The sequence below is a fragment of the Anopheles merus genome, chromosome 2L, assembly GCF_017562075.2.
Source record: "Anopheles merus strain MAF chromosome 2L, AmerM5.1, whole genome shotgun sequence".
NCBI lineage: Eukaryota > Metazoa > Arthropoda > Insecta > Diptera > Culicidae > Anopheles > Anopheles merus.
Window position 1 is genome coordinate 21,025,568 of NC_054083.1, and position 27,271 is coordinate 21,052,838.

Consider the following 27,271-nt stretch of genomic DNA (forward strand, 5'->3'; position numbering starts at 1 on the left):
GGGGAATAGTCAGTCCTACGTATGGCGGCACGGTCCATTTGGGGATTGAACCCATGACAGGCATGTTGTTAAGTCGCACGAGTTGGCGACTGTACTACGAGACCGGCTCAATACACACATAAACACATATACATAAAACATGTTTGTTTTACAACAAACCAACTTAAACACACACGTTTAATTGCTTCCTTTGCACAATTAAATAACATTTTAACACAGGTGAAACATGTTGAGCAAATAAATTGCCCGTGCATAAAAATCTGACTTCAACAACATTGAAGTGGCTGCTTCTGTGGCCGTGTGGCTTAACCCACCAAACTGATAGTTTTTTAGCTTTGTTTGATGGAACTGGATTTTTAGTACAAGAAATTGGTGGCGTTTTCGGTATCTTGGTGATATGGGAATCTCACGTAAATTTTCAATGTGGCTCGTAGATAATGAGGAATTAATGTGAAAATTGAAAAAAATAATGATTTCTTAGTTTCTATCATCAAAAATGTTGAAAACACAATGAATTATAGAATAAATTCACAGAATAACACAAAATAACACACTGTAATCTATGTTCTAAGGTTAAATAAGAACTCGCTAAGTCCAAAATATATTTTAAACCAATATTTAATCGAGCAAAAGGGGTAGATAAATTATATGAACAAATTTAATAAATGTAAACAAAGTTTGAATCCTGAGGACCTTACGTCAAGTGACGAATTGTCAAAATGCACTAGAGTCCACCCCCTAATATTTTTTAATCCACCTTGATACAGATAAATCGGTATTTCTGGTCACTCTGCACACAAGACCGCTGTCAAAGCAGCGAGCAAAATACCGAAAAATCATCGTCATCGTCGTCGCGCTTTGTTGCCGAAGCCCCTAAAAACAGACTAAACAGTTCCGCCGGGGGTGGTGCCGTAATTCTGCCTACAGTTTCGTGAATATTGCATCCATCGTTTGACGGGAAACTCCACGACCCACTGCAGTTGCATCTGTGCCGAATTGTAGCTGCAGAAATGGCGGTAAAAGCCATCAACGACGAGGGACACTTCCAGGCCGAGTTGTCGGCCGCTGGTGGTAAGCTGGTGGTGGTCGATTTCACAGCGACCTGGTGCGGCCCGTGCCGCAACATTGCACCGCTGTTCGAGCAGCTGCCGACCAAGTACCCGAAAGCCGTGTTCCTTAAGGTGGACGTAGACAAATGTGCCGAAACGGCCGCCACCCAGGGTGTTTCCGCGATGCCAACCTTCATCTTCTACCGTGCCCGGGTAAACAATGCGGGAATTCGCCGCTGTCTTACCACCACTGAGGCAAATATGAGGCTGATTCGGTCATGTTTTTCTTTCCTTTTGCAGACAAAGATCGACCGACTACAGGGTGCAGATATTAACGGGCTAGAGGCAAAGATACAGAAACACTACGCGGCCAGCGCAGACGAGTCCGGCGAGGACTATGGGCAGGGAATGGTATGGTCCTTGCGATTCGTGCGAATGGTTCTCCAAGATATAGGACCTACTAAAATACCCATTCTTTTCGCCATTTGCAGCTCGATCTGAACACCTTCATCCAGAAGAACCAGTGCGAGTGCCTAAACGAGGCGGACGACCATCCGTGGACGAATGCGCTAACCGCGTCCGGCGGCCACCTGGCGTCCGACTGTGACGAGCAGCTGATCATCTCGATCACGTTCAATCAGGTGGTGAAGCTGCACTCGCTGAAAATCAAGGCGCCGCCAACGCACGGGCCCAAGCACGTGAAGCTGTTCATCAACCAGCCGCGCACGCTCGACTTCGACATGGCCGACTCGTACGTGTCGGTGCAGGACCTGGAGATCGACCCGAAGGACCTGGAGACGGGCAACCCGACCAAGCTGCGGTTCGTCAAGTTCCAGAACGTGCAGAACATACAGCTGTTCGTGAAGGACAATCAGTCGGGCGGCGAGACGACGATCATTGACCATCTAGCCTTCATCGGGCAGCCGATCGCGACGACGAAGATGGACGATTTCCAGCGCGTAGCCGGCAAGAAGGGCGAAAGTCACTGAGCTCCGGGGGCAGACAGCGAAATGGGTGGCGCTCGCTCGTTCGATCGACGGGCGCAGATGTTGAGCAACGGATGGTGGTATCGATCGTCAGCAAAACGTTGATGACTGACTTGTTTGCAATCCCTTTTTTCTCATGAATCGGAAGTATGATTTAATAATAAAAAAAAACAATAACACAAATCTCCCTTTCTTTTCTTTCTTCAATACGTACACCGTAATAAGTTGCACGGAAGGGATGATTTGAGAGATAATTCATCTGCATTACTGAGAACAGTTTCAATTTTACCCTGTCATGGCCAGCCAAATCCATTACGTAGTTGTACAAAACATCAAAGACACACTAAAAATGACAAACGGGCAGATAACCAGAACTCATTCTACGCAACAATGCAACCTTCCCCCAACGTGACAATGAAAACGACCCCTATTGTCTATCATTTTCAGTATGACGGCCAAGTCTTATCTGATTTTCATCTCTGAAGTGTATTTAGCGTCCGCAAGCGTGTGTCCTTTTGCATCGAGTCCACGAATATAATTATCAAATAATGAAGGATTCTTATCGTTAATGTATCTTCTTCACACACGCGAGTACAATATGCTCCAATTGAATTGCTCGAGATGTTTTTAAGCCAAATCAATCCCTCACTTACATTACGGTGCCCCGCCATCCATTCAAGGGCTCATAATTTCATTTCACATCCACTTAGAAGGCTTTGTGCCAAATGCGCACGAGAAATCAAATCCGCATCACATACGCCATGCTTTCCATTAATAATTACCTCCACTCATATTGCTTGATTCCCACTCAAACTCATCGCTCTTGAGTAATATATTTCACCTCGACCTCAAACCTCTCAACCCGGCTTCCGGCTCAGAGGGCTTCCGGCTCCGTTTGGATGGCGTAAAGAATTGAACAACACGTGGACCCAAAATGTATCTTCAGTCTGCCGCGTGTTAACTGATTTATTGGGCTCCACCCACCCGTTTGGACGACTTCGCTTCGCACATGCCGCTTCAAAGTGAAATATTTAATTAAATTCGTTTGCACCGTTGAAAGGGGGCCTCGGGTGTCATCCTTGGGTGAAGCAGCCGGCGATCGGTAGCGATTGCCACACTTAATATTAATAAATCGGAAAAATGGCAACAAAAAAAGAGAGAGGAAAAATATTGCCACCAAACAACACAATACCGTTTCCCATGGGGAAGGTGGTTAGTGGAAATGTTGCTCTGGGGAGGGGGGGGGGGAATAATGTTACCATCGCTCGCTGCAAACAGAATCAAATCGACCCACCTCTGCACAGTTCCTCCCCAGTTCCGGAAATGATTGATTGTCGCCGGGGCCCGGATTGAGGTGGAAGCCGGAAGCGGCCCAGGTAAGCGGCTCCACGGTGGGATTTATTCATCCGGGCCGGGCAGGAAACGCACTGCGCACTCGGTCGTTCGTTGCTGCTAGCGCTGGTGCAGCTTGGCACTGCTGCCGGTGGTGGGTTGCATTCGCACCGTCTCGATATGTTCCAGCGCTTCCAGCACGCTGCCACGCTGCATTTGTTCCATCTGGTGCAGGTGTTCCGTTGCCAGGTCGATTAGATGCCGGCGCAGCGCTGGGTGCGGTTGCAGAAACCGTTCCAACCAGTCCCGGGCTGCGGTGCAGGGTGATGAGGCGCATGCACATGGGACATGGGAGAGGCACCGTCGTGTGAGCGTGAAATGACACGAAAAGTATTTCAATCGCAATTGCCATTCCAAGTCGTTCTCGGACTCCCCTCCCTTTCCACACCCATCTGTCACAGTTCGTCCCCTCGGAAAAGGCGATGGAGCGATGTTTTATTTCCCAGGTGGTAACGCCGTTAGTGCTGATGGCGTGGAATTGGATTTTGTTTGCGTCCGTACTCGGGCAGGAAATTCGTACTGGTGTGGTGGTCGGTACGTCTTGGTCGGCTGCATGCCGGATTCAAGCAAAAAAAGGTTAATAAACTACTACCAAAGGCGTGGAAAATGCAATCAGACACAAAGATGGATGGGGGAAAAGAATCATGAGGGGCAGCTAGGCATGGTTTACGCGAGACAATCGATAAGGCTCAAAATTGGAAAAAATACTCACACAAGATATATAACTGAGAGTTTTCCACCGCTACCATGTTGGGGAATTTCTGTAAAATGCAAACGAGCAATGTTATGTATCAGTTATCATCGCGCATGCAAATCCCATCCCATCGCTTACCACCGTGTTCGCATCAAAGAGCAGCTGAAATTCTCCGAAATGCTCCCCATCCTCCAGGTGCAGCACCTTCTTCCAGCCGCTCGTGTACAGGGCGACCGTGCCGGACACGATGAATACCATGTGCCAGGCCCGCTCGTCACCGTTCCATCGGGCAATAATATCGTTCCTCATGAATAGCTGGTACTGCATGCCGAGTGCCAACGCCATCAGCTGCTGGTCGGTAAACACGGCCCGAAACAGGGGACAGCCCCGAAGCAGGGGTCCCACCAACTGCATGCGCATCTCTCCGTAAAGCTGTGGACAGAGGGACAGAGGCGAGCGATTCAAAGCGACACCCAAACTGCCAAAGCACTGTCAGTTGTCCCAACATTACCTGCTCCCCCAGCACGGACCGGATCAGCGACCAGCGGCTGTAGATCTTCGGATGGCGGAAGTCGTAGAAGCTCAAGATTTGCTGCTGCAGCGCGGCCGGCAGCTGCTCGTGGCGCATGTAGTTGCTCAGCTCGTACCGATACTCGTGATACTGGGGACGGATAGAGAAACAGTCTCCAATTACCATACTGCCAACAATAACAACCTTAAGACGGAGAGACTGTTGCTGCTTACCTTGCTGGCGCTGGAAAACAGAATGCGTATGAAAATAAGCAACTCCGCTAGCAGGTAAATCTTGAGGATGTAGCCACTGATGGTGTAGGCCAGGGACATCAGCATATCGTCGTAGGTCATGGACTCGCTGAAGTCGTGCGTGATGTGTGCCACGGTGTACAGCGTGCGGTAGGAGCATTCCATGTAGCGAACCACTGAAAGTAATAAGAAAAAAGGTACCTCAGAATTAAACACAAGTCAACGAGCAGCCAACAAGAAGCAGCCTCACAAGACGTTTGATTCCAGAACGATATCTTCATCGTCCAGGAGCGCTGATCGATCTGGGCTGGATCAGTTCCTTGCGCTAATCGGAGCACCAGAAACATTAGACACGTGCTCCAATGGAACACCGTCAGCACGGTGGCCAGGATGGCGATGAACTTGATCACCTTGCGCCGCAGCCCGAACCACTCACAAAGGCCGCGGATGTAGCGCAGGAACGTCCGGAAGCGGAAGATCTTCATCACCGACAGCAGACTCCACAGATCCCACAGGCAGCCGGCATGGAAGTTGAGCCGATGCAGACAGTACACCAGCGAGTTGTCGAACGTAGTGGTGGGAATCTGAGGTAACAACAACAACGAAAAAATTGGTAAAAAGTGATAAGTTATCCCCCTGCCTGATAGAAGCCATAATGTTAATGACATACGAGCCTCGTCAACAGTGGATCCGGTGCCGAGGTGATGACATCGATCCAGAACCAAAAGCGCAGGTAACGCTTCCGGACGCCGCTCATGTTCAGATCGACACGCTGCGTTTGGCGGTCGTACGTGCCGGTGTACATGTTTATCACCACATCAACCAGGCAAATGAAATCTGTAAAGGCAAATGAAACCGCACTGCACTGCAACAGAGCAGGAAATAGAGTCATCGGTACGCCTTACCCGCGGCCAACAGCACCACATGAAACGTGGTGAATGGATAGTAGTCCTCGATCCGGTACAGAAACGTTATATCGTACGGTATCAGCAGGAAGACGCTCGCGAACGTTACTATCATCAGACAGTTCCAGATGAAGCTGTAACGATGGGGCAGTGTGAGTGCCGCTCCCATAGGCCGGCCCGTTCATTAGCCGCCATACCTACCGGAAATAGCTCAGCGGATGTATCGTGCCCGGGTAGTAGGTTAGCTGGCGTGACATTTCGCGCTTGATTGCCGTATCGCTGCGAAAGGCGAGCCTCGCGATGGGGCTGTGATGATCGATCAGGCATAGCCGGCGCCACCAGCGAGCGAGCCTGAAAGTTGAAAGCGACGCCAATTAGACGTGACAAATTAATAACGAACGGTAGTGCCATCCATCTCGCAAAGTGCTGCCGCTGGGACTTTATTTTTTTTACATTGCCGTGTTCCCCATGTTTGTGCTTACCTGCGTGGTACGGTGTTGGCGGATATTAGCAGCTTCACCAGATCCACATCATGGCTGACGGAGCAGTGGTGCGATGGAAAGTTCCGATTGCCTTTTTCACCGCCATTACCGGCAACCATTTCCTCTGGGGGTTGTGCTGACGGTGCGTGGGCTATGGTGGGGTTTGGAAGGCTGCTCTGACGCTGCTTGTGCTGCTGCTGAGTTGGGATTTTGCTCATTTTTAATCCACCGGCAAACGGAACGGTCTCCCCAAGGAAAGGTTATGAAGCTATTAAAAGCCGAACAATCTTGATTTTTTTTGTTTTTTGTCTTTTGCACTCCGCATAGCCTACTCTGATGGTTGACTTTCTAGAGGAAGAGATGGTTGGATCATGAAGCAACAAGCTTAAAGATCGGGCATTTGGTGTATCAGGGAGCCATCATTTGAGTTATTTGAATAGTTTAATCTCTTGATATCATTGTTAAATCGATTGATTAATTACAATAGCTTGAATCATCTGGAAACCCGTCATTAACGCAACGGTAACTGCGATTACAACTGGTATCATTAGCACTGAAACACCAGGAGATTTAGTACCGCAAACCCCCGAAAGCTTTCCATTTCTGTGATCCTAATTCAATTAAAGTGTTGCCGCGAGCACAGCAAAGCGCCCAAGATTCGCGAATCGTTTTCCGGGAAAGGTGGGACCGCCTTGGAGCGTAAGATATTTCCCTCCTCTTCCTTACACCAACAGCGGCCCAACAGTTGGCACAAAAAAAAACCACAGCAAGGAAAACACTCCCAGGAACTCCGGTCGTCCCAGAAAGGTTAATTAGCCTCCACCTTCGCCTCTGGGTTGTGATTTTCATTAGTCAATTTTTACCAGCCTGCTGTCTGTCTGTGAGCCTTTGATCCTTGCCCGGCTGTGGAGTATCGAGCGGAAATGAGCAGGGTAAAGCTCAGCCCTTAAAGTAAAATGCCTTTCGATGGTCCAGAGGGGAAGAGACGCGAGGAAACACCATCTCGTCGGTGCATTATGCTTGCTGGTGAAATTTTAATGAAACTGGTGCGAAACATCTCGTCACCTTGCCTAATGGGGAAGCAAGCGAAAGGGCTGGGAAGTTGGTTGAGTGGTGAGTTGTGTTCTCATACTCCTAAGCCGGCCCGAAGTGTTGTTGAAAAGGCACGTGCGATGATTTTGCTTTTATATTTTCGCAGAATTTTCGCAACATTTCGAAACCGGCGGCGAAAAGGTTCGGTGGACGGTGATGCGATATGGAATCGAACGGTGTGCATTGGGTCGTACTGACTGAATTGAATTTGAATGTGTGGAGTCCTTTAGCTGGAAATGCAAATATGTCAGAGAGCGATTTATTGCGAAATTTATGAGCAGATGCTTTACATATATACTGTGGAAAGTTAAAAAGATATGAACGATCCTGAAAATAAAGAGGGAATAAACAAATAGGAGTGATAAGCTCTTGCATGTGCAAATAATAAAAGCATAAAATAAGACTAATAAATTAAGCGCAAAATTTCTTCTTCTTCTTCTTTGGCACAACAACCGCTGTCGGTCAAGGCCTGCTTGAACCCACTAGTGAAGTGAGCTTGGCTTTCAGTGACTTATTGTTACCATAGCAGGATAGTCAGTCCTACGTATGGGGGCACGGTCTATTCGGGACTTGAACCCATGACGGGCATGTTGTTAAGTCGTACAAGTTGACGACTGTACCACCAGACCGGCCCAAGCGCAAAATTTAATCCATAAAATTAAACGTTTAAAAGCAAAAAATGAACTTCAAACGAGCCTAGAATATTGTTTAAAAATCATCACACAAACTTAAGCTCTTCTCAAATTATTCATCATATCGGGTTTGTATTTTTAAGCTTAAAACAGACAGAAATCACAACACTTCCCCTCTGGCTGAACGAAAGTTCAACAGTTGCAAAAACATTGCCGGATCATTGTGCCAGGATGGCGCCCGGTTCACCAAAGCTCGTTCACCTTACTATCCCATCGGCCATCAACAATCTATTAGCAGAGCGAAAACAATTTTGCCAGCCCTTCTCCTTCCGCCCAAAAGGCACCAACCTTTCCCGGCTGTCCGCTCCCAAGACCTCCCACCGGAGTAGCTATTAACACCGTTCACCATACACAAGCAATAGGGGAGATGGGCGAGGTTCAGTCCTGGTTCATTGTGTCTACTCTATCCGACCGAATCAACCGAATCTCATTTCCGTTCCGATGTAACCCGGTGGGTGCGTATGGAAAGCACATTTTCCCTTCCAACGCACTAGTGGTGGTGATGATGGTGAGCGTACCAGGTATGCACATGGTTGGACGGGGAAAATCTATCCAGTGTACCGAGGCATTGCAACCACAATAGCCTCGCCTGTTGGGTTTTGGGGCTTCGGGTTTGGGTGAGGAAATAGGCACGGGAAGCCTGTGAAGTGGTATGTGCCATCAACTGAAAGCATGCCACAGCAAACCTCAGCGTGTTGGCTTCAGTGTTTAGGTCCCTGGAGCCGAGTGCACGGCAGTTGACACAGGTGGATAAAGGTGAAAACGGGCCAGGAGTTGGAGGGCTTTTAAAAATAAACTTATGTTTTATTATGCCGGGCAATCTATCGGGTAGGCTGGCAACAGGGGCATACGTTCAGTTTAGTTCAGTCGCCAGTCAATGTTGATGGGATGTACTAGAAACAGTGCAGTGTTTCTGCACACATTATGTGGCTCGTTTGATTCTTATTTCTAAATTTAAAGTATATATTTACGATGCAACCTGAATAAAAGGGCAAACTAGATCAACTGTAGCTTTAATGTCGTCAGGAATAGACGCATTTAGCGCAATATTTGCATCGTGACCAGTACTGTTTACCGTTTCACCCGGTTCTTCATTTTTGAGTTTTTCCCGGGTTTCTACCTTTTTCGTTTCTACCCTGGTAAAAATTGTGTTCGTTTGAATGGTTCAACGCCTTTATTCTCCCTGTGATGATGAGCTTCGTCTGTAAACGATTCATTCGATGATTTCGTAAGAACGATTTGCTTATTCATACAATTTCAAAAGGTTCAATCATTAGGAGCAAATACTTTTCCCACAAATTAAGCGATCAATCAAAGCGTTTTACAAGGTACATTTGGCATCCTCCCAATTAGATTTAATAGAAGGAAAGTAAGTCGGATATGATAAAAAATGGGCTCGAAAGAAATTGACAACTGGTGAATGATTTTAGAGCAAGTTTAAGTGGATGCACAACAAAACGCGTCACATATTAATGTACTGGTCTGGCTAGAAAATTTACGTATTTTAATGCGGTTTAAGCAAGGACAGATAATCCTCTAATGTTTGTATAGATGATGATTCAATAAAATTAACAGACTATGAAGTTAAAATACTAAATGCATACTAAAGATACGATTATACTGGTTTCCTTTGCAACGGCCATGCCATATTGCTAATGTGAAAGAAGGATGCCTTTTTCAATACATTTCCATAATTCGAACAACCTTTTCGATATGCGCACATTTGAAAAAAAAAATGTCTCGGCGGGCCATATGAAAGTGATTCTCGACATGATGCAATGATGAACTTTCAACCGATGATTTATACAAACATACTGACGCTATCCACCAATAGTTACCCAAGTGCTAAAACGCTTTCTGTTAGAAGTTGTAGCACAGATGTTCTACATTTGAGATATATTCTACAGAAATCACTTAAACTTCGTGCATCCATGCATGTTAACATTTCCACTATCACTTCACAGATAAAAATTACATCCAATATGCAAAAACTGGCCTTAGCTGTTGCGTCATTGGCAAAATCCAATTAATCCGTTAAAATACCGTTTTAACCGGGTACATGCGCATGGACCTTTTTCCCGAAATTGAAAATACCGAATTTGGTACATCTCTACCTTATAACTACCTTAAATTTATATTAAAAATACACGATGTAATCTATCATGCTAATCCATGAATGAAATGGTTGTATATAGCATGTGGATGATTGCTAAATATGTCAATCGCAGTGTTGCAATCAAAGAATAAATAGGATAATTTATAATAATTTTTACAGCTCTAAGTAACCAATGCGGAGATGTCTTCAAGATTTCATATTTGACATCAAACATTAAATATTGTGTGCGGTAAGGGGCATCGCACTGCGGTATGTGTATAAGATTTCGGAAATCCAAGATTAGAGAGATTCGGAATCCAGAACGGAGGGTAGAGACACCATTTAACGGTAAAATATTCAAGTACTGATTGAAAAAATATGTACAATAAGCGACCTAATACGATGCATATCCTTTATAGTTATAGAGTTATGGAGTGACGATTGACGAAATCTAACAGTTTATCCGCTTGACTGATGATCTTCTGGTAATGAACTACAATAATAACCTTTCTTCTGAAAAATGATATGGAAGTCCCTATGGACCTTCTTTTGCCACCATTTGCTAACAGTCTTTAACAAGCGCTTTTAAGATCGCAAACAAAAGCACATTTGTGTCACGGAGCATCTTTAATTCTTGCTTTGGTAAAGAAACTTAAAATATTGCGTAAGTAGTGCAGCTCATGTATTTTTATAGCACAACAGACTTGATAAAAAAATTACATCTTAACTTCCACCAAATTTTGCAATTACTTACAATAATTTTATGATGCATAAACAATCATTTTCCACAATAAAAAAACTTTTTAACAAAATTATTACCAATCAATCAATCAATTAATTAAAAAAGAACATTACAGAGTAGAGGCAATTCTATAACATTAAGAAATGAAATTGGGTTATCCCATTTAAAAAAAAAATTGTGTGACGCAACAGAAGTCGCTCTAGCACTGCTTAAACCATGAGGATCACATTCAGGAACTATATTTATATTGTAATAAATAATTTTCCTTCAACTTCTTATTCTATTCGGCGTAACGATCTATCATTTCAGGTTTTTGAGAGTGATCATGACCACGGGAGACGGTCCATATGGGGATCAAAACCACGACGAGTACCACGGAAAAGCTCCTTTCCTTGGACTGTTCCTCTAGGCTTAAACAAGAACAATAATTAAAAAGCAAATTAATAAAAATCAAGAAACATTCAAACATATGTTTAGTATTACTTAGTTGTACATTTGAGGAACCAATAAGCAAATAAATAAAACTATTTGAAACATGAAAACCAAATCAAAACATGAAATTGAGATGACTAATATGATCTATTTAGTTCTCCCTTATCCAAAGATCACTGCTTGTATTTGGCTTTATATACAATTTACCTCACACTTTAGCACCACTGCTCGCTGCTCTTTATTACAAGTTGCCACTCATTTTGTGGCCCCCAATGTGGCTTCCCACGACTAACCATTCATGCCCGGTGGTAAGATCGTACTCTCCACCATCATATCCAAACGAAAAGGCAGGTGATAGAGAGAAAGGGAAAGGGCGGCGGCGCTCTCGGTTTCTTATCAGGATCAACAACCGGGCGCCAGTGTCGTTAGCGCAATGATGGAAGCAATAGATACACTTCCACCGCTTCTGGTAAAACTTCTTAAGCAACGATATTGCACCGCATAACGTGTGTGTGAGAGAGAGAGATAAATAGAGAGAGAGAGAGAGAGAGAGAGAGAGAGAGAGAGAGAGAGAGAAAGAGAAAGGGACGGATGGTCAATGATTGAATTCATTTGAAAGTGGGCAATGCGCCAACAACCCACATATACACTTGGAGGGCAAAAATGTTAAATGTTGATCTTTTCCCATTCCCAGCAACGAAACACTCAAGCATACATACACACACAGTCCCGATGGTTATCAGTATGCTGGAATCATCGCCACCGTCACTCATCGTTTGGTAGCGAAGATGTAACATTATGATAGTAAATGCCCATACCTTTGCGCCCTTTGGTGCGTCTCCTCATGCTGCCCCGGTCAATGATGCTGCTTATCTCCTTTACTCTTTTCTCACTGCACGCACACACACACACACACGAAGTGCGTTGCGTGAGAAAGGCTGCACGGTTGTGGGTCCCGAGAAGCCGGTCATCGTGACGGAATCTGTTGTAACCTCACCCTCCCGCGGGAGAGCGTACTAACGGACCTGTCGAGAGCGGCCAGTGTCGGAGAGTGCGTTGTGCCGTTATCAGTGCTGAGAGGCTTTGGGAGGGGGCCGATCCAGTCGGGAGTCTGGCTCGACAGGCCATCCCGTCCGTTCCATTCCATTCGATCGATGTCAGTGACGGTTAAACGGGTGTGCCAGTAAGACGCGCGCAAGTTCGGTCCGTCCCGCGGCCCTTGTCCTTGATCCGCAACCGGGAAAAGTAAACATTCGTCAACACTTTCGCGAGCACATGTGAACGTGCCACAGGAAAGGGAAGAGGCCAGCAGCGGGGTCGCTCTCCGATTCGGCGCTAATTCGGTGTGGGCGTTCTGACGTCGCGGCCGCAATCCCCAGCCCCCCAGCTGATCCGATTGTGTAACGCCTGTGATGGGCTGGGCCGGGCGGAAGAGGTCGATTTCGGTTTGTTTACGTACGCGGGCAGCGGCATGCTGCCAGTTCGTTAAGTGATCGTGTGCTCAGTGTTGTGACTGGTGGCAACCTGTATGCCAAGCGGCCAAGTGCGATACACAGTTTAAGATGCGTTTTAAAACGTCTCGAAAGTGGAAATAGCTGTAAGTGAAAGGGTGAAGTGCACTTCGATTTAGATAAGACCATAAACAAATGGGCAAACACTTGCACATCACGGGTACATCGAACGACACGTTGCTGTGCTCAAAAAAAAAAAAATGAAACTATAAACTGCACGCTGTTCGATTGCCCGACGTTGATATGTAAATCTAGAGCGGGTTTTGATTAGACCAGCACGATGGAGTTGTGTTGTGGGGGTTTAAAAGACAGAAGCGAACTAAATAACAATCGTGTGGCCTGCATGGCGTAAGAGGGGAATGCACAGCACACAATGTGTTGCATCAGTTGCATGGGAACAAACAAAAACGTGTAAGGCAAATTTGTTTGAAGAATGTAATTAATTCTTGCCAAATGTTGTCGATTCTCCGCAACATACCGGCGTTTATTCTTCTTTCGTCAAACAATATCTCTATTTAATCCTGCCACTAAAACACGCACGCAATAGTGCAGCGACCGGAAATTGGACGACACCGTTGCGCCACGCTTCTAACGCGCGCTTAAACACGTTCGCCAAACAGCGCACCGGAGCGTTTGGCGCTATCTCGCTGCATACGCTAGGTCTACAAGCAGATCTGTGTATCAGTGTCAGCATCATCAGGGTTGTTTTTTTTTTTGGAGAAGAGAAGCATTCACTCGTTTCGTGAGGTACGCGACGAACCACCGACTGATAGCGATCTGATATCGTGAAGGCAACAGGGGGTGTCGCTATTTTGATTGGATTTTCGACACAACTCACGTGCATCCTGTCGCGAAACAGGCAACTTGTTTGTAGCTAACAATGTGTGTGCGTGTGCGTGTGCGTGTATTGGGAGATCTCGTTTGACACGCTGTTGATAATAAAGCCAGCAAAGCCTTGACGTGGTGTCGGTTTAAAGAAGCTTTCTCACATACGTGAAATTGGTACGCTTTTCCCTCCCGAAAAAAAAATGCATTAAACATAGCCCAAGTGTGCCAAAACAAAAGTGAGCGATAGAGTCATTAAGGCTAATAAAAATACAATAAACTGTGCGACCATCATTACGCTTACGTGAACAGCTTTATGGGGCCTCTTGTTCGTAACATCATCAACCTCTCCCCAGTGGTTGGCAGAAGAAAAAAACAAACAATCATAAACACCTTAAACGACCCGACCCGATCGTAAATTGATCGCGTTGCGCGAGAACATCTCATCTTCTTGTTTCATTCATCATATGGTGGTCGCGCACGCCGTTACGTTTGTGCGATAAAAGGCTTCCTAATTTCGCAAATTAATCAAAACGTCTCATAAATGTCACGGTAAGCACACACACACACACACATACACAAGTCAGCCACGGCTCATTTCCATTGGCAAGTCGGCCCCAGGATGGTAGTGGTTCGTTTGTTTTTTGTTTTTTACTTGGTCTGTTGCTTCCTTCCAGGAGGTTGGGCCGTCAACCGTTCCCTCACCCACGGTGGCAGCGTGGCGGAAAATGGCACAAGTTTAAGTTCGCCCCACTGCCACAGCTCATTTATCATCGTTCGCTATCGACCTCGATCCGGGGCGGAAGCGAACGTAGCGGGAAAGCCAACCGAGGGCAGCATTAGTCAATAGCGAAAAGGATGAAAAGTCAAGTGCGACACAGACGACAGATGACGCACATTCAAAGGGCGGGAATTTGATGAAACGGAATTTTTGATGGATTTTTGTATGTCGAGTCGTTTATGGCGAACGACCGCATGAGGTCTGCCGTGCCGATCCATCGCTGCTCACGAGGCGTGTACATCAACGTTTCACTCTTTCTCTATCGCTCTGTGCTCGATAACTTTGTGCCATCGTTTCCGCAAATGACGCCATCGGGAAGCGCCGTTCGCCGTTCAAACGGTCCATCGAAACATTGGCAAAAGTATGCTCATCTTCGCTATCGATTTTCACGCTTAGTTTAGCGAGATGATTCTCGACGTTCTTGCACTGGCGCGCATCTCTCTAATGGACCCCAGTTTGTTGGGACGCGTTAAATTATGTCACCGGTTTGGAGAGGGAGACTTCCTGCGTAGTATGTTGTGTACCCTTTGTTACCTTTACATTCCCATAAAGACAGCAGAGAAGCTAACAGAAGGTAACTTCTAGCACAAAAGGGAAGCTCGCTTCAAAAGCCAATGAGGTGCCCTCTTTATTGGATGATAATGGCGGCTAGGGGTAAGAGAAAAGTTATGTGTGTGTGTGTGTGTGTGTGTGTGTGTGTGTGTGTGTGTGTGTGTGTGCGTGCGTGTGTGTGCGTGTGTGTGTGTGTGTGTGTGTGTGTGTGTGTGTGTGTGGTGTGTGTGTGTGTGTGTGTGTGTGTGTTGTGTGTGTGTGTGTGTGTGTGTGTGTGTGTGTGTGTGTGTGTGTGTGTGTGTGTGTGTGTGTGTGTGTGTGTGTGTGTGTGTGTGTGTGTGTGTGTGTGTGTCTGTGTGTGACTTTTGCAACCCATTTCCTTTTTACAGGTGACAAGTTCCATTTGCGGATGGGTTTCACCGCCCTTTCCAGGTGGCAGAAGCTTAACAACTATCGAAGTATAGCTCGAGGTTCTGAAAATGAGATGCAAAATAGTGAAAAACAAAACTATAATCCAACCAAAGAGAAACGAGATGGTCGGGAAAGCTTTGAAGAGAAACTTTTCTTCAAACTTTTTTGTGTAAATATATATATATATGCTGACATGTTTTGAAGGGTTTTGTTTAGAGAAGAAAGTTGATAGAATTGATGTGAGATTGAAAAAGTTGCTTTATGCTCTTAAGAAATATTATAAAAAACATCCAACAGTCCATATTTCAAGTTTTCTTTACAAACCTTTTTCTTGTACGGGAATACCACATAATAAATATTGACCTAATTCAAGTGACGTCACGTAGAAAAAAAAATACGATGACTCTTGAAGTTGTTTGCCTTCGGTAGCTTCAAAGATGCCCAGAATTGGGTGTGTCTACTGCGGTATTTGTTTAGGTCAACAAACTTAACAAAACCCCCGGGCGCATGGCAAAAGTGTACTAAAAATAACCCACCTAAAGTATATTGGTAGGAAAACTGTAAAAGTAAATAAGCTGCATTATTAGTGAAATGATAAATCGATTATGAAATGAGATCATTTTCACTCGTCGCCCCGTCTGCCACGTGGAGGTGTATTTTTAGCGTGCTATTAAAGAAGATTATGTTTTCATATTTGAGCGTTTTTTTTTGCCGAGCGTTCAAACTCATGCTCAAACTGTTGTTCTACAAAGAAAACACGTATAGCATAGCTAACATTTTCACTACTCCAGGGATTGAGACTTGGAAGTAGAATCTTTCGTATAACATTTCACTAAGTACTTTGAATATTGTCGAAAGAGATTATTAATCCTATGCCGCAGGTATGTCAATATTAAATGCGCGCAAGTTAATTCATAGAATATTTTCGGTATTGATCTTGAAGTTTGCAATACCTTGAGTCATGCGTAGAAATTAATGAAGGTTTGGTTCTCTTATTAGCAGCTGATAAGTTACTGATTTTACGACATTATCATTAAAGCAATGACGTTTTTCAACGACTTCATTTATGGCTCACACTTGATTTGCAGCAATGACGCACGGCTTTGTTTAAAGAAGAGAAAAAAACTGTTTTTAATAACCCAGTTCGATTTGATCCTCTTCATCATTGAACTAATTATCGTAAGTACGCTGGCATGGAGACGCCACAGCAACGACGAATAATGACATTTTTTATCCCACCAGGCTAGACATTACTTAATGAAAGCTTTTAATTTTATTTCCTATTGCATATCAAACTGTACAATATCTTTATAGTGCACACCAGTTTTATGAGTGTGTGTGTGTGTGTGCGTAGGTATTAAGCGCTTCATAAAATGCAATCCCTCCGACGCCAGGGCAGTGCATTGGTGTACATTTACTGATGCGTCCCACTCAAACGGGCGCCGATACATTGTAGGTCATGGGAAGTGGGGGTTGTAAAACTATTTCTCTGCGATATGGGTTGTTAGAATGTTTAAATGTGTTATAACGCCAATTAATTTGTTTGGAGATTGCTTTACAGTGAAAATAAATTGAAACAAATAGCCTAAAAGTACTAGGAGCTATTAACAAAAAAAGGGCTCATTGCAATCGAGCAGTAAATGATGAAGACTGATGAGAGTGTTTCAATCAACAGCAGCTCGTGTTCCATCCAATTGCCTGCAATCGACGAGAGCTCGCCAAACATTTGTGTGTGCATCTGTTGTGCAAATAAATGCATCCCACACGCTGCACTAGAGGCAGAGCCTGTGTTGCATTCAAAAAATCAAAAGCAAAAACAACTCATCGACACTATCGATGGCATCGTGATTTCCGACTGCCACTCATCATTTACTCACACACACACACACACACCGCCCGTACGACACTTCCCCACACTGCCAGGATCACTTTTCGGGGAATCAATCGAAATCACACAACACGTAAACAAATATGAACACACACACATGCATACACACAGACTCAGATGCAATCGCGGTGCATCTCGATCACGCTCGATGCAAAAAGCGCCGAGGGTTCCGACCGGGTTGCAATAATTGCAGTACACCGGCACACACTCATCCGTAACACGTAAACAACGTGGCCGCACTCGATTGGCCTTGGCCTCTGCTTTCGCTTCTCTTTCTCTCTCTCTCTCTCTCTCTCTCTCTCTCTCTCTCTTTCTGTCTCGTGTCCTCTCCACCACACTACATTCAATTGCAACCCCCCATGTTGGCATTGGCATTTCGCAATGACTCGGTGTTGATAGATGCTGGAAATCGGATCGGACTTTACACCCGACGGATGGGAAGGAAGGAAAGAGCAAAGAGAAGTTAAAAAAAAGACAACCCGCGTGTCCCAAACGTACATCTCTATGGAAACTATGGTGGTTCAGTGCTCTTCTTCTCTCGCTTTTCTCCTCTCATCTGTGTCTAGCTTGGCAAAATCGTAGCTAAGTGTTGTAAGGATGGTTGTTTGCCATACTGCTTGCAGTAGTTCCCGGAAGGCAGATACGATGTGGAATTACCACTAAGGAATGGGACTGAGATGCAGATTGATACCTAGAACATTTTCACGTTTTAAATTTAACGTTAAAGTTCATGCTTTAAGCTGAGCTGTGCCCCAAGTATCAGGTTCACGCCTGAAATTATGCAATCCTGATGACTGAACATGTTTCATAATCAAATGTTTATCTTTATTTATTCGGTCACAGTCTGAACTGATTCAACGAAAGCTTTTATAAGGATACTGTTACTTAGCGTAATTCGGAACAAGTGTGCCATGTTAAGCATTTCATGTTATAACTCACTAAAACTTGTTTATCCAAAGCTGATTTAAATCTCATTACCATTTTACATCTAGTTCTTCACTTATAAATGAGTTTTGCTTGAAATAAGTGCAAACAAAACTATTTTTGCAGCGTTTTAACAAGGGTCTAAAAAGACGTTTTTTTGGGTTATGGGGCAAAACCTGGTTGAAATAAACGTATTTCTAAGTTAATTGGAGATTTTTACGTGTGTGGCAATAGTGTATGTATGTCTTGGCGTGTCATGGCTTGAGTCACCAATGAACCCTTTTGGATCACAAACAGTATCGCAATATGGTTTGTTACTGGTCTTTTTTGCCGGGGTGGAATCCGCTCGTAATAGCGCACCATAGCGTCTTCGTGACCGACCCCCGCTTCTTATTCCTTCCCGCCAAACTCGTCATGGCCAGAACGACCCTTTCTTGCGCGCTTGTATCTCCTATTCGACTTCAACGTCCCAGTTTCCCGATTCCGCTCCCGTCTTCATGAGTCCTCATCCCATATGTTTCCCTAGATTATAAGAACACATTTGTAAAACCCTAGAGGCAAACAAATTATTAAATAATAATAAATAATAATAATAATAATAATACGTTGCACACTATAACAATGTATACATTTTTGATAACTCATGCCTATAAAATATGATGGCACATTTGCTTAAAAAAGAGGAGACTCTTTTCCACCAAAAGGTGTACCTTTTTTGTAATTGGATTTTTCAGTGTCAAAAAAAAAGTTTTTTTTACCTAACCCACAACAAATTTCATATTTTATCATTTTTCACAACGATGGTATAAATATTTTCTCGGCTGATTGTTCCTAAGTTTTTTGGGAGCTTATTTGGTATTATTAAAAAACTATAATTTTCTGCTTAATTTTGATACTCAACATAAAGCAGTCCATAACAATGAGTAAAATCGATTAATCTATATAAAATGTGGTACAGTATAACTAGACATGAGAACAAAACCATCTGTATACTCAAATGGTCATTTAACTCAAGTTTTAATGGAAAAATTGCCCCAAACTCCGCTACTTCATTATTGTCCTTCAAATATAAATAGTATTAAGCAGTTTATACACATCAAACACTTTAGCTGATGCAAAAGGTGCAAGAATTTAGATTATAGTTTAGATTAGATATAGTTTCAGATAGACGAAAACGATTTATCTGCACACTTTGATGAAAGTTTAGAATTTAAGCAACTTTAAAGCAAAAGATATATTTAGTGAAAAGGTCATTGGATCGAATGATTGTTTGAATTCCATCGGTAAAGGTCGTTGAACAAAGGTGTCCCTTACCCCGAATCGACGAGCGTATGTCGATTTGTCGGAAATGGCACCCGACCCGGATTGCTTAATTAATCGAAATTGAAGCTCCATTCTTCTGGGGTACCCTCAAAAACCCTCCATCGATCGAACATCACCATCAGGACGCGTGTCGTAGAAACATATACACATACATGCACATGCCATACCTTTGGTTGATTTGTCAACTTGCCGTTAATGTGCCGCAAACAAACTCACTTTTTGAGGCGACCTTCCAACAATATCTTGCAATCTCTTTCGTGTGGGTTGAGCAGGGTTTTTGGGCTCAAATTTAGGCTCACCCTTCGTACAAACAATCTGTGTGGCTGGAAAAGCTTCCAACCGAATGTGAGAGATTTTCCATCGAGTCATAAGATGAGAAGCGTGTTTGCATAGGATAACCAAGCCGGGTAGTGTAATTAATTTTTGTCTTCACAGAAATGCGGTCGAATCCGTCGGTTTTGGAACAGGATATTCTTCCAGTTTTAAGCGGTAATGAAGACTTTAAAGTGCATTGTTTTAAAATTACCCCAACACAGATCAATAGATCAAAAGGCCACACCACTGAAATGGGGTTGCGCTTAAATCGCCTTCTCGTCGTTTGCGGGTGGCTCTTAAAAGGAAGCCAATTCACGAATCCAAAACTGTAATTGAAATACTGCCCCCAAAAAGGTACGCAATTCCATGAACTGAATGTTAATAATTTTCACGTTTTAAATCACTTAAGTGTAAGAGCAGTTCCCAGAAGCGGTTCCGCACCATGATGCGTCAAGTTACAAGGTACTGTGTTGAAGTGTACAGCGAAAGAGAGACTGCGAGCAACCGGGGGCGTATTTGTCATTCGGTGGTAACGTAAAAGAATATCGTCTGTAAAATGATTTCCTTCCTTTGCATGCTCTTCCATCTCAACTGTTCGGCAAGCGGCCTGGGATGTGGATGTCCCCCGGCTGCTCGGTTTCTCAGAAAGCACGAACTGTCGGCGTGTTCTACCTGTGTGCGTTCCACCTGTTGCTTTGCGCAAAAAAAAAAAAACACGTGGCGTAAGGTGAAAAATGACGTAACTTTTTCAGGGGCCCAGCTTCTGCCAGCTCAAAGTTGTTGGCCAACATTAAGCCATCAGCTTTTCATGAAGAAAAGTCAAAAACCAAGGAAAGAGTTAGCTGCTACGGCTCAACACAAAACAGTAAAGGAATAAAAAAACACTTTTTGATACGATACAGACTTGCCGGCTTTGGGTGTCAAGTATTACGCATTTTTTCTCCAACAGTTCGTGCTTACTGCGTGTTGGAGAATTATCTAATCTCTTCGCTTAAAATGTTAATTACCTGTGTCGCATTGCTTCCCCAAACCATCCATGGCAATTTTTGTTTTGTTCCTCTTCTGACTGTCCATGTCTATTGCCCCGGGAGTTTGGCAAATACTCGGCACAGAGGAAGCTGGTTGTAGATGTTTGCCCATGCTCCGGGCTTTCGGTGCTTATCGTGACCTCGTCCATGTTTGCCTGCGGGGAGGGGCAGAGTTGAAACATCCCTACACCAGACGTACAAGCACGGTAGGAACATTCTACACCCCAGCCTGCGATTAAATTGAACCGTTCCTGGTTTCTTTTTTCACAGCTTCTTTGCTTTTTGCTTGCTATGGGGAACCGAATCTTCTTGGAAATAAGATCAGGAGGGCTTTTTGTATCTGCTTCTTGTTCATTCTTTATGTACGCACACACACGCACCCATGGGTAGGCAAAGGCAAAAAGCTATCTTCATGCCTGTTCGTGCCCTATTTGGCCGCCTGTTCGTTTCGGTAGTGGCCCGTTATGATAAGGAAAGCGTAGACAAATAGACTCGGCGCAACGGCAATGGAGATGTTTGCAGACGGCATATAGACACCGGCGGTTGTGTATTGTTTTGCCACCCCCCTTTCCTTTCGTTGACTTTCCTTTCCGGCTATGTGTGTATGGGTGGCTTTTGCTTGCATCGATTCGTGCGCGTAAATTCCGCCCGTACCGTCGTGTATTTTTATATTTGCTCCGCCGAACACGGAACGCCACCGTACTAAGCAGCGTATTAATTATGCATTCATGTTGTTACTCCACAAGACAAACAAGTACAGCAGTGGCAGCAGTGTACGGGAAATACATTGGTCGGTATGTTTTGTCCGTGGCGGCAGAGGCTCAAGTTTCTCTCCCAGTAGGAGGAAGACTCTTTAAGAAGCGTTTATTCCTCAAGCTTGCCGCAGCGAGCAGATGGGAGGATGGGATGGGATTTAGTATCCTCGTTAGCTGATTAACCAGCCGTACAGCCGATAGGCATATTTATTAGTGGAGCATTAGCATAACAAGTTTGTGATTACGAGGGACGAAACATTCAACATAAAGCAGGCACTAGGATGCATGGATATGTTTGTGCAAGAAATTGAAAATAAATGCACATGGGTAACGATCGCGCCAAGTTTTGGTACATCATTAACATAATTTGTCAGATTATTTTTATGGTTTTTTCTTTGATTTGATTTTTTGACGTAAAAGGTACGATAGTAGTACAATAATACACAAACTAAAGCTGAGTCGTCTGGTTTTGAATTTTAGTTTAGAAAGACTGAATTTTTATAACTGAAAATTATTTCTTGCCTCTTCGATTGTAAAAATAGATTTGCTTATCATTTTGAAATAAGTTGAATTCAGGAAAAACAATTTTGGTAAGGTCCAATGATTAAACTCAATTGATTATATTGAATTAAGAAAATCATATCATAATTGATTCATCAATTTGTATTAGAGTAGTAGAAATTTCCATTTATATCTAGTTTATCAATCAAAAGCAAGAAAAGGAACCCAATTTTCAATTCCTCCTTCGTTAATTGGTCATTATTGTTTACATTTAACTGTCCTTAACCCCCCAACGAGGGATTGTTTTGTTTCCCTTTTGCCATTATCCACAACAATGTTTTGCCCTTCTGATGCTATTTTTGTGTCCCTTTTGCCAATGCCCTTTCCAAGTCGAGCAAGCAATTCCAGCATCGGCTCGCCCTGTTTCAGCCCGTAGCATTCTTTTGCTTGACGTCGGGTATAATTGGACAGCCAAAGTTGGGAGAAACACGGGAAAATACGCCAAAATGAATACAGGAAAAGGTCCAAAAATGGCACACATCCACGAAGGTCAGCAGGAATTGACATCGAGCAAGGGAAGAATGGAAGGGCAAAATACACAACGAAGCATTACGGCCGACCTGTCTGGGCCGAGACCGCGAGCAGTTCGAAACTTCGCCCACCAACTTTTGCGTATTCTATTCTCTTTCCATCCCTGTGCTTCCCTATTATGTTGCTGACATAATTTTCAACCCTCCCACACACACAGATACACACAGACGCACGAAACCCAACTGGACCCCGGGACGAGCGGCTGCCGCTCAGTTGTTATTGTGTTTGTTCTCGTTCATTAGAGATATTTTTACGAAGCCCTGGGCCCGACAACGATGCTGTGCGACGGTGCAACAATTCTACACCATTTTTCTTCTTCCCCAATTCCCGCCCACCGTTTGGGGAGGGCGAAAAATATATCTGTCATAAGTTTTTGTTTTGTGTGCGTGCGCGTGTGTTTTTACCTTACGCAGTTGTGGCAAACCAAACAAGAAACATACAAAACAAAACAAAAAAATCCCCCATTCGCTCCCAAAGTCCATTGCTATTTGTCCGTTTTGTTCTGCGCGCTGGTTGGGTGCGTTTTTGCTGGTCTTTGCAATAACATTATGTTTGATGCTACCGTACCGTCTACTTTATGGTGTGAGCGGCGTTTCTCCACCGTGCAGAGGATGACGCTCGAGGCTACGAAATAAAACAAACAATTTCTGGGTGGTTCGAAGCGGTAGCGAAAGGAGGTGAGCAAAAGCATGAAGCTGTGTGGGGGATGGGAGTAGTATGTTTTATATTCAACTGATTTAAAGCAAAAGGGGACGCTAGATTTAAAGGCGAGTGTGGCGGTGTGATTGAAAGGGCCAAGCAAAGGGTGAAATATAGCTTACACAGCATTTGAGAGCAAATTTTGTATTGCTTTCAGCGTAAATGTTTTGCTACCACTGGTTGGTTTATTCTCACCACACGCTTTTCCCAAAGCATTCATTTCATATTGCATTTAAATGTTCAAACCATTCTACTATTTCCCTCCGAATAAAGCCAAATTGAGCGAATCCTGCCGGCCTCGAACAAATTTGTCGCTTCATTAAATATCGTTTCTCAGCAGGAGAGTCCTTCATTTTTTTGGATTGAAAAAAAACCACACCCGTTTCTTGGGACATTTGCCTGCCTACCACAAAAGCAGACTAAGCAGACGGAGGAAAAGGTTGGTGGGTAACTTCCCTTCCGAGAAGTGTGGTCAGCTCAATGTTCTGCTTTTGTGGGACTAAATTAGGACGCAAGCATTTCTTGGACTTTGTCCCTCACCAGAGGTCGGTTGGTTCGGTTTTTATCGTGCAGCTTATCAATATCGGCCTCAGTGTTGTATCTCACCGAAGCAAGAGAAACGACACAAAGTCTGTAAAGTGAGGAAAGTTTTACAGAAACATCTGATTGATCTGTCAATCAGTGGGCAGTACGTATCGTAGCAAAACCAGCGAACAAAACGATCATAAGTTAGACACAGATTGAGCAGAAAATTATCTGCTACCAGGGCAGTGAAAGAAGGCCCCATAAATCTTTACGACTTGCAGACAGGCTTGATGGTTTGCTTACGCTTTTCCAACAGCAAAAAAAGGAGACGAAACAACGTCCGTTTCTCATACCGAAGGAAGCACTGTAGCCACGGTTCGTGTGCCGGTAAATCCACAGATACAGCCAAACGAACAGGTAGAATGCCTGGCAACAATACACACTTAATAACCACCACCAACAATCACGTCAGCTCGATAGACGCGCTCGGAAAAGCCGGCGGAAAATGGTGTACATGAATAATTTTACCGCAAAAAGAAACGCATCGCGCATCGTGGCATGTTTATTCTCGCGCCCATTTACCATATCGCTTGCTGTTGCTGCTGCTGCTTCTGCTGTGTGTGCTTGTGTTTTCCCTTTTAGGCGAACATTTCTCGGACGATTTCCCTGCCTTTCGATGATTTGAGTTTGTACAAATTATCACTCCAACACGCACCACACGTGGCGCGCTCTCAAGTATGTTTACGTTAGTCGTGCACCACAATTCGACCCGGTTTGGTGGTAAAGTGGTTTTACTCTTTCGGTGGTAGATGGGAAAAGTTTACACCCACCACCATGGCAAGGGGAAGAAGCTGGCAGGAAATACATATAATCATTAATCTCCCATTACTTGTGCCGGTTAAATTGCTTGCTCAGATGATATGGAGCAGCAGATGCTCGGTGCTGTAGTGAATTAAATCCACCGGGCTCGAATGAGCGCAATTTACCGGTGCGCTTTTTGGAAGAGTTTTCACTTATTTACCTGATTTATATATACATGGTAGAAAAGCGTTGGGGAAATAATTAGGAGTTAACAGAGGTTTGACATTTCAATGAATACATTAGGATAGTTAGCTTCGTACAGTTTACGTACTTTTTTAAATGAGGGTGTTTGTTATAAGAAAACAAATATTGGAATAGCTTGAAAAGTGTTTCATTTACATATTTATAACGTATAGATTGTCTTCAATAAACAATTTAATGGTCAATTATTTTTTACCAGTTCACTAATGTTGAAAATGTTTCATTTTTACTATTATGATTATTTATTTTTTATTATTGGGTTGAAAAAACTAATATTTTTAAAAATATTTTTTTTTACCAAAATTAATACGAAACTTTCAGATGGAAAAAAATAATGTTTCAGTTTTTGTAATAATAGGTGCAAAATTTGAAGAATAAAATGTATTTTTTCTTTCATCCCTACGACATATTTGTTGTTAGCACCAGTAGCTTGATATATATTGGTCTTTTGAAGTCATATGTTAAGGATATATGATGAATATTTTGAAATATCATGTGACAAACCCTGCAATAGAAGGAAAATAAAAATTTAATTCTCTTATTAAATACCTCAAAACATCAAATTAACAATATTTCCAGTGCACCGGCATATCAAGCAAAATACTTTCAACTTTGCAAACCGAAACCGTTGCCAAAAATCATTGCCTTCCGGCTCGAGTACAAGAACAAGCTAAATTCCTTTCCTCATTCCAACCCAGACGGAAGCGATGGAAACGATTTCAACACTCCATCTTCCAGATGGCACAGAGGCGTAGGGTTAGGATTTATCATAGCGAGCGAAACGCACCGAGCGAAAGATGGAAGAATATACTCGCAATCTCAATCCCAATCCCTCTCCCCCCTGGGTACAGACAAACCGATCGGCAAACGTAACGGACGGGCCAATAAAGCAGGAAAAACAAAAACCGGGCGAACGAAAACGATGCTCCATTTCAGTTCGTTTGGGGGTTTGCTTGCTTGGTAGATGTGCTTGCTACCATCGTGTGTGTGTGTGTGTGTGTGTGCGCGCGTGTATACATAAGCTACAACGACACCGACAACTACCACGACGACGACAACGACGACGATGATGATGATGACGACGATGACGACGGCGCGCGTCTTTGGGGACCGGCAGCATCGAGAAGCTTTCCGCCGGCGAAATCAGTTTCCATCTGGACGGTAACGCGTTTGGTTGCGTTTCGGGGTTTTTCCGATTCGAGTGTGTTTCCCGTCGTGCTGTGTGAAGCCGTACCGTGCCTTCAAATGGGGTCTGGGAATGGGTGTTAGGTGGTTCAAACAGGTAGAAACAGTGTTGTGCTGTGAAGTAAACATTTGCCAAAAGTGTGTTTTTGCCAAAATGTATAAAAGTGTTCAAATGTTCTTATTGCTCGAGTTAGAAATAGTATTAAGGTATCCATTGCGAGTGATTTAAAGAAGTGCATGAACTATGAAATTGTTCCCTCAAAGTGATTGTGCATTTAACATATATTAAAGGTTACATCAATGTTTCAAAATAGTTCCTACTGCGTCGTCGAAAAAGAAAAAAAGTGATTTCAATCAATTTCCGCCATTGTGCGTTGTGGGCACTGTGCATTATTTAATAGCCATTTACCACGAAAAGTGATCGCTCGCCCGTTTGTGTGCGTTAAACCCGCGGGGGCAATGTGCAAGTGGTGCCAACATTGTGACGCTTTAAAGCGCGCCGAGTGCCGACGGTTCGATGTACATCGATCGTCAACCCGGGGCCTTGCTGACCCCGGTTCCGTGTAGGTTGTGAAGTGAATTTTTAATGATTCGCCCGATTTTGATGCGAGCCCCCGCCCCCCTAGCAAAAGAGTGAGTGAGAGAAAATTTACGGAAAAATTGAAAACCTACCCTACTGCCTCGCCGGTTGCTGCACATGGCGAACGAAACAATGCCAACTTCACCGACTGCGGCTGCAATTGCAGCGGACGACGGTTCCGGTGGGTCACCGTTCGGCGAGGCAAATGTGACCGGAATTTCGGTGGAAAACCCTTCGCTGGTGGAGGGGCTGCTGGCGCTGGCAATGAATGCGAGCGGCGCGGAACGGTGCCGACTGCAGCAACAGGCGGAGGAGTTGCTGCAGGACGTGGCCTGTCCGTCGTTCTTCGACATGGTGTCCTGCTGGCCGCGAACACCGCCCGGTACGTTGGCGGTGCTGCCGTGCTTTGCCGAGCTGAAGGGCGTGCAGTATGATAGCTCACGTGAGTACGGGGATGGTTTTGCGGTTTTTTTTAACTCGTGGTGCCAAAAT

At 44.2% G+C, this 27,271-nt stretch overlaps 3 protein-coding genes across 16 annotated transcripts in view; 2 read left to right on the forward strand and 1 right to left on the reverse strand.

The window, feature by feature from the left end:
* The first annotated feature begins 793 nt into the window (after positions 1 to 793).
* On the forward strand, positions 794 to 2,218 carry LOC121594025 (thioredoxin-like protein 1). Its single transcript, XM_041916886.1, has 3 exons — positions 794 to 1,262; positions 1,350 to 1,460; positions 1,541 to 2,218. The coding sequence occupies exons 1-3, from the start codon at positions 1,011 to 1,013 to the stop codon at positions 2,036 to 2,038; spliced, it is 861 nt and encodes a 286-aa protein (XP_041772820.1). The 5' UTR covers positions 794 to 1,010; the 3' UTR covers positions 2,039 to 2,218.
* A 478-nt stretch (positions 2,219 to 2,696) lies between these two features.
* LOC121594370 (potassium/sodium hyperpolarization-activated cyclic nucleotide-gated channel 2-like) lies at positions 2,697 to 6,764 on the reverse strand. Of its 4 annotated transcripts, none has more exons than XR_006004951.1 (11): positions 6,271 to 6,764; positions 5,990 to 6,139; positions 5,789 to 5,922; positions 5,554 to 5,720; positions 5,134 to 5,467; positions 4,866 to 5,059; positions 4,633 to 4,782; positions 4,260 to 4,553; positions 4,140 to 4,188; positions 3,330 to 3,678; positions 2,697 to 3,265 (listed from the first exon to the last, which is right to left on the reverse strand). XR_006004951.1 is itself a non-coding variant. In XM_041917546.1 (10 exons), the coding sequence occupies exons 1-10, from the start codon at positions 6,486 to 6,488 to the stop codon at positions 3,488 to 3,490; spliced, it is 1,881 nt and encodes a 626-aa protein (XP_041773480.1). In that variant the 5' UTR covers positions 6,489 to 6,764; the 3' UTR covers positions 2,697 to 3,487. The 4 variants fall into 4 exon arrangements, 1 of the variants encoding a protein (XP_041773480.1); XR_006004952.1 differs by having other exon boundaries at positions 2,698 to 3,152; XR_006004953.1 differs by having other exon boundaries at positions 2,699 to 3,113.
* A 5,696-nt stretch (positions 6,765 to 12,460) lies between these two features.
* The window catches only part of LOC121593517 (diuretic hormone receptor-like), a 30,188-nt gene continuing 15,377 nt past the window's right edge, over positions 12,461 to 27,271 (forward strand). For 2 of the 11 annotated variants that reach the window (XR_006004792.1, XM_041915902.1), the window contains exon 1: positions 25,741 to 27,221. Coding sequence is in view for 9 of the 11 variants with exons in the window: in XM_041915902.1 (XP_041771836.1) it covers positions 26,897 to 27,221 (325 nt within the window). In the remaining 2 variants the exon portion in view is untranslated. Of the gene's footprint in view, positions 12,921 to 25,739; positions 27,222 to 27,271 lie in introns of those variants that run through there. The other 9 variants (XM_041915896.1, XM_041915899.1, XM_041915900.1 and 6 more) reach the window with 9 other exon arrangements.

Excerpts from the sequence above, each read along its gene's own strand:
- LOC121594025 (XM_041916886.1), top strand. The coding sequence starts at position 1,011 with ATGGCGGTAAAAGCCATCAACGACGAGGGACACTTCCAGGCCGAGTTG. Across the intron at positions 1,263-1,349 it reads TCATCTTCTACCGTGCCCGG|ACAAAGATCGACCGACTACA; the intron begins GTAAACAATGCG and ends TTCCTTTTGCAG. Across the intron at positions 1,461-1,540 it reads AGGACTATGGGCAGGGAATG|CTCGATCTGAACACCTTCAT; the intron begins GTATGGTCCTTG and ends CGCCATTTGCAG.
- LOC121594370 (XM_041917546.1), bottom strand. The coding sequence starts at position 6,488 with ATGAGCAAAATCCCAACTCAGCAGCAGCACAAGCAGCGTCAGAGCAGC. Across the intron at positions 5,923-5,989 it reads CATCCGCTGAGCTATTTCCG|CTTCATCTGGAACTGTCTGA; the intron begins GTAGGTATGGCG and ends CCATCGTTACAG. Across the intron at positions 4,554-4,632 it reads GGTCCGTGCTGGGGGAGCAG|CTTTACGGAGAGATGCGCAT; the intron begins GTAATGTTGGGA and ends CTCTGTCCACAG.